This window comes from Cyprinus carpio, chromosome A6 (genome assembly GCF_018340385.1).
Source record: "Cyprinus carpio isolate SPL01 chromosome A6, ASM1834038v1, whole genome shotgun sequence".
Classification (NCBI taxonomy): Eukaryota; Metazoa; Chordata; class Actinopteri; order Cypriniformes; family Cyprinidae; genus Cyprinus; species Cyprinus carpio.
Genome location: NC_056577.1, coordinates 13,777,868 through 13,788,038, shown reverse-complemented (window position 1 = coordinate 13,788,038; position 10,171 = coordinate 13,777,868). Strand labels below are relative to the sequence as shown.

General features: G+C 36.5%; 1 protein-coding gene across 1 annotated transcript; it reads left to right on the top strand.

Annotated features, from left to right (window-relative positions):
• Positions 1–856: 856 nt before the first annotated feature.
• Positions 857–2,812, top strand: LOC109053739. The gene is made up of 3 exons (XM_042758128.1): positions 857–1,683; positions 2,171–2,300; positions 2,399–2,812. The coding sequence occupies exons 1-3, from the start codon at positions 1,100–1,102 to the stop codon at positions 2,810–2,812; spliced, it is 1,128 nt and encodes a 375-aa protein (XP_042614062.1). The 5' UTR covers positions 857–1,099.
• Positions 2,813–10,171: the final 7,359 nt, after the last annotated feature.

The window sequence follows — 10,171 nt, the reverse complement described above, 5'->3', positions numbered from 1 at the left end:
CCGACAGAGACGCATTTCAGCCAGAATCAGCCCGAGTGAAATTGCTATCTGGGTATATATTTACATGTTATAACTTAAAATTTTTAATGTACTGCCTTTTTCCCTAATTGTTTTGCGATCAAATCTTTTGTTATGTTCACATATTAAACAGACGATGCGCATCAAAGTTTTAGTGGAAAAAGAGAGTTTCAGACAGTCCTCTATGGAAGCAGATTAGTCTCAAATATAATTCACGCAAAAAACACGATTCACACATGCGTAGACAATTTCACATGCATGAAACCTAATTCACGTACACACAAAAAAAAATTCACGTGCGTGAAAAAAAATATATATTCACAAAAAGCAACTCACATGCGCAAAATAAAATGATATATTCATAAAATACATTTCACAAATGCAAAACACAATTCGTAGATATACAACTGTGCACAAAAACCTTTGAATGTTTAAAATGTACGAGTGTCTGAATGTACAAATCGTCATTTACTACGAATTCACTCGGATTTGTGTGTGTGTGTGTTTTTGAGACTTTCCTGGCAGAGCTCTCTTCCCACGTGGGTCTGTCGTACTCTTTAGCCAATCAGATGCGAGCTTACCATTCAACCAATCATATCATAAGCCACTGAGAGTGCATTCAGAAGCTCGCAGGCAATCGGGGAGACGTCAAGAGAGAAGCCCATAGAAGCCCTGGCGTTACATTTTAAAATACTATACAAAATAATTAATCAGAATACTTACTCCTGCTCACTCACGCCAAAGAACTCCCCGCTCAAGTTCGCCGTCTCTGCAAGATTAACGATGGCAGTTTGCACGCACAGCTATTAGAAGATTTACGGAAACGGAAGTGCTAAAAATAGCTAAAAATGGGCTTCACTTGTCTCAGTTGAGTTCCAATTCACTCTATGCACGAACTCTGCTCACGTATTTCCGGTAGAATCTCAGACCGCGTCTTTACTTCCGCTTAGCGCATTCTACAACGAAGTGTAGCTACTACCGGCAAAACTCATTCATAAAAATTCTCATTCATAAAACAGCGATTTATAATTTAAGTATTATATTATATTATATTATATTATATTATAGGTAAGCATTACTAATGGCTTCCAGAAAGTTTAAATATCAACGGCGTGAAGACAGTAGTTCGACTGACCATTGTTGTGTCCCGTTATGTGTGGCCTCCTCAAAGTTCAACTCTGTACTGAGTTTCCACACTTTTCCTGTGGACGAAGAAACACGCAGAAAGTGGATTCACAGCATTCGACGTGAGCGATTTAACATCACATCTCATACAAGGGTCTGTAGTCGTCACTTTATAAGTGATGACCTGATCGAGCCATCGACCCCTAAAGGGCGCCGCTTGCTGAGGAAGGGAGCTGTACCAACCTTATTCCAGTGGAACGGCTACTCCGTTGCTGAACCAAGGCGCACCGGGGTATGGCAAAGAAGGGAGGATTACACTCCAGTGGATGAGGATCCTGTGCCAATGGATGCCCAGCATCTGGAACATGATTATTGTTCAGTTCCAGAACCCGCGGCAGTTGATAATGCACTGAATCAAACCGAGGATCTCCGTAAAGAGGTGGACCGACTAAGGAGACAGGTGGAGGAGTTGTCGGTCAGTCAAAGGTTTTGTTTGGGGCGATTTGCTGCTTCCGATGATGATGTAAGGTTCTACACTAGGTACGATTTAAACCCTATATATATGTTTGTGTGTGTGTGTGTGTGTTTAAAGTAATTAATTTTAGTTTGTGATTTATATGATATAACTATATATGACGCATATATATATATATATATATATATATATATATATATGTGTGTGTGTGTGTGTATATATATATATATATATATATATATATATATATATATATATATATATATATATATATATGGTAACACTATTTTGTATTCTTGTTTATTTACATGTACTTACCATAGTAATAACAGTAAATTATGCAGTATTTAAGTACTATAGTAAGTACATGTTGTTAATTAATATTACTATTAATATTATATAATTACACTGTAACAATGACACCTTAAAATAAAGTGTAACCATATGTGTGTGTGTGTGTGTGTGTGTGTGTTTTCTTCAAGTAATTAATTTTAGTTTGTGATTTTATGATTTATATTCATGTTAATGTAAAATGTCCTACATCTCATTTAGGTTCATGACTTACAGCCATTTAATTGCTTTCTGGAAACTCATTGAACCTGCATCCCACAACATGATTCGTGTGTCAAGAGCAAGAGCAACTACAATAAGGAGTGAAGCTGGAACAACAGGCAGTGCATGGGTAAATAAAGAAATAGAAGAACAAAACTTAACTTTACATTTTCAGTGGAAGCCAACACATTATATGTAAATAAATTGCAAACCTTGTTATTTTTACAGGGTCAGTCTCTGCAGCCCATTGATGAGTTCTTCCTTTTCATGGTCCACCTCTCAGTTGGCCTAAAACAGCGGGATCTGGCCCACAGATTCAACATCCATCAGTCCACAGTTAGCCGAATTATTACAACCTGGGCCAATTTTTTGTACACCGTTCTTGGGTCTGTCCGCATCTGGATGTCTGAGGAGGAAGTCAAGGCTCATCTACCCAATGAGTTCCAGGACTACCCAGACACACAAGTGTTGATCGACTGCACAGAGCTGCGTTGCCAAACTCCATCCTCTCTCCTGCTTCAAAGTGAAGTCTTCTCCACTTATAAGTCCCACTGCACCTTCAAGGGATTATTCGGCATGGCACCACATAGTGCAATCACCTTTGTGTCATCCCTTTATGCAGGTTCTGTTAGGGACAAATAGCTTTTTAAGCAGTCTGGGATTGTGTCTCTGTTGAAACATGGAATGGCGATAATGGTCGACAAAGGTTTTCTTGTTGATGACTGTGTGCCATGCAAAGTCTACAGACCTGCTTACCTGTCGAAGCGGGAACAGATGTCAGCTGATGAAGTGAGGGAGACACAGTCCATTGCTCGGCTAAGGGTCCACATTGAGCGTCTCATCCGCAGGGTGAAGCAACACAAATTATTTGATTCAGTCATCCCTCTTTCTGTCACAGGGAGTATCAACCAGCTGTACACAGTTGCTTGCCTCCTTGTAAATTACCAAAATGGCCCCTTAGTAAAAGCATGGGCAAAGGATTAAAGATGAGATAACATTGGTTGGGGATTGAATTTGGATTTATTTTTGTTCAAATAGAAACAATATAAACATGTAAATATAAATAACTTTGATCATTTGCACTGCAGTAATGTAAACATGTAAATATAAATAACTTTTGTACAGTGTTGCCTGCAATGCAGTAATGTAAACATGTAAATATAAATAACTTTTGTACAGTGTTGCCTGCAATGCAGTAATGTAAACATGTAAATACAAATAACTTTTGTACAGTGTTGCCTGCAATGCAGTAATGTAAACATGTAAATATAAATAACTTTTGTACAGTGTTGCCTGCAATGCAGTAATGTAAACATGTAAATATAAATAACTTTTGTACAGTGTTGCCTGCAATGCAGTAATGTAAACATGTAAATACAAATAACTTTTGTACAGTGTTGCCTGCAATGCAGTAATGTAAACATGTAAATATAAATAACTTTGATCATTTGCACTGCAGTAATGTAAACATGTAAATACAAATAACTTTTGTACAGTGTTGCCTGCAATGCAGTAATGTAAACATGTAAATATAAATAACTTTTGTACAGTGTTGCCTGCAATGCAGTAATGTAAACATGTAAATACAAATAACTTTTGTACAGTGTTGCCTGCAATGCAGTAATGTAAACATGTAAATATAAATAACTTTTGTACAGTGTTGCCTGCAATGCAGTAATGTAAACATGTAAATATAAATAACTTTGATAAACATTTCCTGTACAGTGATTTTGTGTAAATACAAAAAACTTTGATACATATTAAAACAATACTAAATGATTGTCTTTTTTTTTTTTTTTTTTTTTTTTTACATCTGTAGGCATCTTGGCAAAAGTAAAAAAAAGAAATGGTCGGCTTTCTCTTGAATGTTTTGAAACATTTTGATCTCTTTGTAGATGGGCTGGACCATCATGTCATCCTGTGCATAAATGACAAAATCACACCAGTCCAATCCTGAAATCAGCATTTGTCCTTGAACTTGCCAATAGTATGCATGTTGTTGTTTCAGTTCTGGTGTGCCATTGTTAAATTTAAGGTAAGGACAGTCCACGTAACTTTTGACATTTGGACATTTGACTTCTAAAAGGCCAAAAACATGGTGCTCTTTAGGGTCAGAAATAATCCCATCAGGAGAGGCCCCCAGCCAAGGTGCATTGGGGTGAATTAAGAATCCACAAGAGTGGTAGTTAAACTTCTCGCAGCAGACAGTATTCCTCAATTGCTGCAAATTCCATTTCAAGACCTCTCTTCATGTCTGCTGTCTGGCGAGTTCCCTTGTAGATTCTTTCAGCCAGGTGTTCAGCTGAGCTCTGGCCACGCACATGACAAACCTCCCTAAAATGTGGCGCTGTTACTCTGGGCTTTCGGACAGAGTGCCAATCAAGTGATGCACTCTGTTCTTTGGTGGCATGCTCTATCTTGTGTGCCATATCCAAACTTACTGCCAGTGACTTCATGTGTAGTTGTCCATGTTCACTATGGACAAACAGTCAAACAGATGTGTCAAGGCTTTTACCAACTAGTGGCAGAGGTGGCGGTGGTGGGGCATCTTGATGGTGAGTAATGTTGCGTGTTGTTGCTGCTGGCTGCTGGTATGACAGCACACTTCCATACTGAACTTTGCCAAAGGCAGAATCAACCAAAGGATCATCATGCGACATCTCGATAGTGGTGACCAAAGGGGCTACAGCACTGGCAAAGTCCTTATATGCCTCTGCTACTTGGAGGACTGAGAGGTCAGGCAGCTCACTGGTGACACCCTTGTAAAGGGTACTCCTGAAATGAAAAAATAAAAGTATTAAGCAAAAAGTAAATTTCCTTAGTTTTAATCTGTCTAATCTTTCATATTTTTCATTTTAAACTTAAATTTTTCAAATGTTTCATTTTATATTAATCTTCTTTAGTATGAGCTGAAGAATTTGACATGAACAGATGTTAGTGTCTTTTATACGATTAAAAAAAACATGCCCTTACAATGCTGTTAAAAATCAATTCTAAGCAAATATTGCTCCTTATGGCTATCTGCAATACTTGATTCTAATAGTATAATATAGTTGATGAAATAATAAAAGATTTCAACAAAAATCAATTTGTGTCCAATTATTTACTTATTGTTTACACTTATTGAAGTGTAGATGCGTAAAAAAAAAGTAAAATAATACATTGAAGAATTTTTGTGTTTTACCTTAACCCCTCAGCAAGCTTCCTCTCTTTTGGTCTTGCAGACAGAACCAGCATTCTATTGACAGGACCAGGCTTGACTCCCTAGAAAACACACAGGGGCCATAAAATTAATAAAATCATTACTACAATAAAATTTGGAATACTAGATTACAGTATTTCTAAATAATCACTGTTCACAGAAATGCTGTTACTGACAAGTCATGTAGAAAAAGTATGTTTCCTTAAAAGCAGTGATTATGTTCATTCATAGTACTTACAAAGCTAATAAAAAAAATCAACTTAAATAATGCTCATTGTATTTACTAATTTATTGCATTTCCAGTAGTTCAGTTTTTATATAATTTGTATATGCAAATTCAATTTAAATTACCATTGTTCTAGGTTTGTGCCAGCTCTGCTCCATTTCAGTACAGCTGTGAACTGGAGGAACTGCACTGATGCCAAGCTGTGAGTAGTGGGCTGTTTGGTAGAGTAGTGCAACAATGTGGTTGCACAGTGCTGTCCCAGCAACACAAGAACAACTGCTCTGTGACAGTATTACAGGACGAGAGTCCTTTAATACAATCTGTGAATATAATTAAATTAAATTAGGAATTAATGTTATATGTAAATAGATTATAAACATACCCGTATACTGTAATTACTACTATCATTAAATTGAAACACGTATGAACCCATTTACTGACTATGCCTGTCTTTGTACAGCTGTAGAACCCACAAACAATTTCTGTTTAAAACATGCATCTCATTTAGAGTTCAGCTGTCTTTTGTGTCCTCCTACTCTCAATCTATGGGGCTTCTCTGACTTCCTTATCGACCTGAAACATGTCGCCCTCACGCTGATCTCTCCTGTGAACTGATCCTTACTGGAAACTGAGAAATTACTCAAAGTCAGTAACAATTAGTTTTCCACAATTTGTATGTACACTGCACAAACAAGCACTTTAGGCACACGTAAAACTATATGTTTATGTTTAACTAAATATATAAATAATACAAAGACCGGTATGACAGGTCAGGAACGGAGACGCTAACGTTAGTCGGATTTAATATGAAATGAGAGAATACTCACCCTCAAAGTTGTCGATGTAGCTCGAAATATATAATTTGAAGCCCTTCTCCTTCTTTCTGTTGGGTGTGACAGCTGACAGCCTCACAATACGATTAACATCATTCACGTTAATCGCGGGAAGCTCTTGTAAACAGCGAGTGTAATTTGCCATCATCTCCACCGAATTCTTCACAAAGGCGCAGCACCGGATGTAGATGAGCGGGCTGAGAGAAAATGCGGAAGTAATCGTGCATAGAGTCTATTGGGTCGCTGTGTCCATTTCTTTTACTGTCTATGGGATTACTGATGTAAAGGCTTAATTTCCGTTCTAATTAATTCATATTGCGCAAAAGGTGCGCAGAATCGTGCTCCTTGAATGCACTCTCAGTGGCTTATGATATGATTGGTTGAATGGTAAGCTCGCATCTGATTGGCTAAAGAGTACGACAGACCCAGGTGGGAAGAGAGCTCTGCCAGGAAAGTCTCAAAAACACACACACACACAAATCCGAGTGGATTCGTAGTAAATGACAATTTGTACATTCAGACACTCGTACATTTTAAACATTCAAAGGTTTTTGTGCACAGTTGTATATCTACGAATTGTGTTTTGCATTTGTGATATGTATTTTATGAATATATCATTTTATTTTGCGCATGTGAATTGCTTTTTGTGAATATATTTTTTTTTTCACGCACGTGAATTTTGTACGTGAATTAGGTTTCATGCATGTGAAATTGTCTACGCATGTGTGAATCGTGTTTTTTGCGTGAATTATATTTGAGACTAATCTGCTTCCATAGTCCTCATCTCTGCCGCACATCAGTGCTGACGCACACAGTCTGATAAACGCAGCTCCGCTGTGCAGCGAGAGAGAAATGACGGAAACGCAAGAAGGGAAAGTGCAGAAAATACAGCGTCTATTTCGTGCACAACTTGAACAAACTAGAACAGGTAAAGCTGTCAGCTGTGTGAATATTGGCAATATCGTTAACAATTCTCGTTTATGATAATTACTAATATGGCTTCTTCTAAACAAGATTGGTCTGTGTTCTTTTAATGCGTGACTTCATTATTTGAAGTGCAACTGGCGTCCAGTAATCGCAAAAAGCTCTGTGCTTTGTCATTTTTTAATAAAAAGTACCAGCTTTAAAATTATTCCGAATTCACAACGAAATTCAAACAATACAGTTTTGCCGCTCCTTAATGGGGCAGGCGCGGTCGCTTTAGCGCCTCAGTTCAAGGGCTAGTGAACCCATTTAATCTTTCTCTTTACTACTATAGTACATAGTGAACATGAATTAACATCAAAAGGTAGGCTATTTTATAAGAGAGCCTACAGTACAACTTACTGAAATGTCTCGTGTAGGAGGAGCCCAAGCTACACTCAGTGGCCAAGTGATGCTTACGCTCCATGATACTGGTACAGATTCTGTGTAATGAACAATTCTTTGTGACTGTAGATCTCAAGCTAGAAAAGACATTTAGTTCCCACTTTAAGTGAACCTTAGTTCCCAGGTCATCTACAAGATGGATTAAAATGCTGATAAAGTCAAGAAATGATGAGACATAAACACATGACAGTATGATTGAAATGTTAAAATGTAAATAAATAAATAATAATTGATAAACCTGTTTTTAGAATTGAGGAAATTAGTGAACTTGAGGTAGAGAATACCATAAATTCATTAAGGAACTAAAAAGCTAAAGATGTCTTTGGTCTTGATTCTGTATTTTTTAAAACTCATAAACAGTCTTTAATCAAACCTCTTACACATTTAATCAATTTATCAATTAAACAATGTATTTTCCCAAGCTCCTGGAAAACAGCTGTGGTAACCCCCATTTTTAAGGCCGGTAATAAAACTCTGGTGGAGAACTATAGGCCTATCAGTATACTACCTGTAATATCCAAGGTAGCAGAGAAATGGGTGGCGAAACAGCTGACTACTCATCTTAGTAAAGGTCATACAACACTGCATCCAATGCAGTTTGGCTTTCGAAGTAATCACTCCACAGAAACAGCCAACTGCTTTTTCATCGAGAACATCAAAATGAATTTAGATAAAGGAGGCGTGTTGGGTGCAATATTTTTAGATTTAAAAAAAGCATTTGACATCGTCGATCATGACGTTCTTTTGTCAAAATTATCTTATTTTAATTTTTGTGGGAATGCAATCAAATGGATGAAATCATATTTAACTGACAGAAAACAAAGTACATGCATTAACAACATTCAATCTACATATCTAAACTGTAAAATAGGTGTCCCTCAAGGATCTATACTGGGCCCCCTTCTGTTCAGTCTCTATATAAATGACCTGCCCACTGTTTGTCCATCTGTACATTTACAAATGTATGCAGATGACACAGTCCTCTACGTGCATGCTAAAAATAAACAACAAGCTGCACACCAACTGACTGAGGCCATGAGTAAGGTATCCATATGGCTAACTAATTCATGCTTACACCTGAACATAAGTAAAACAGTATGTATTTTACAAAACAAACTACTGTGACTTATGACCCTGAGGTAATTGTTAACCAAGAGAAGGTTAGAGTGGTATCTGACTTTAAATATCTGGGAATCATCCTAGACTCACAACTCTCATTTAAAAAGCATACAAAAAAGGTTGCCAACATTATTAAATTTAACCTGGCAAATTTTAAGCACATAAAATCATACCTATCAATGAAGGCTGCAAAGCTCTTCTTGCATGCGATGATCTTTTCACATTTTTCTTACTGTTTAACCAGCTGGTCGCAAGCCAATAAAACAATATTGCAACCATTGGAGTCACTTTATAAACAGGCATTAAAGACATTGGACCATAAGGGTAAAAGCTATCATCATTGTCACATAATTAAAAAACACAACATGTTTAGCTTTGAAAACTACACTGTAAAAAAAAGTCTGTAGTTTTTACAAAATAATTTTGGCAGCTGTGGTTGCCAGAATACTTTTGTAAAAAATACAGAAAAACTGTAAACACAATTACGGCCAAAAACTGTAAATTTTACAGTACACTGTAAAAAAAAGTCTGTAGTTTTTACAAAATAATTTTGGCAGCTGTGGTTGCTCGGAATAATTTTGTAAAAAATACAGAAAAACTGTAAACACAATTACGGCCAAAAACTGTAAATTTTACGGTACACTGTAAAAAAAAAAGTCTGTAGTTTTTTACAAAATAATTTTGGCAGCTGTGGTTGCCAGAATACTTTTGTAAAAAATACAGAAAAACTGTAAACACAATTACGGCCAAAAACTGTAAATTTTACAGTATGACACTTGTGAAGTCTGTAGTTTTTACAAAATAATTTTGGCAGCTGTGGTTGCCAGAATACTTTTGTAAAAAATACAGAAAAACTGTAAACACAATTACGGCCAAAAACTGTAAATTTTACAGTATAAAACTGTTATTTACAAACAAGAAAATTTGAATGTAAACCAGTAAATTCAACAACGCACACTGCTATTAAAATCTGTTTTGTACCTTTAACATACTGACAACCACCATAATAATGCAGGTGGTAAAAGAGAAAGCCACATGAAGAATCGAAGTTCATCACAAGTAGCTTCGCCACAAGCAGAAGTTTATATTAATATATAGAAGGTGCACAAAGTCATTCATGCAAACACAAAACACCATCATGGTGACACACGATACTTAAACAATTCAATAAACTTTCATTAAACAGCAGAAGATGTAACATAAAGCCCAAATGTACAACTGATAACAAAAAAACTATTAAAAAACATGATTAT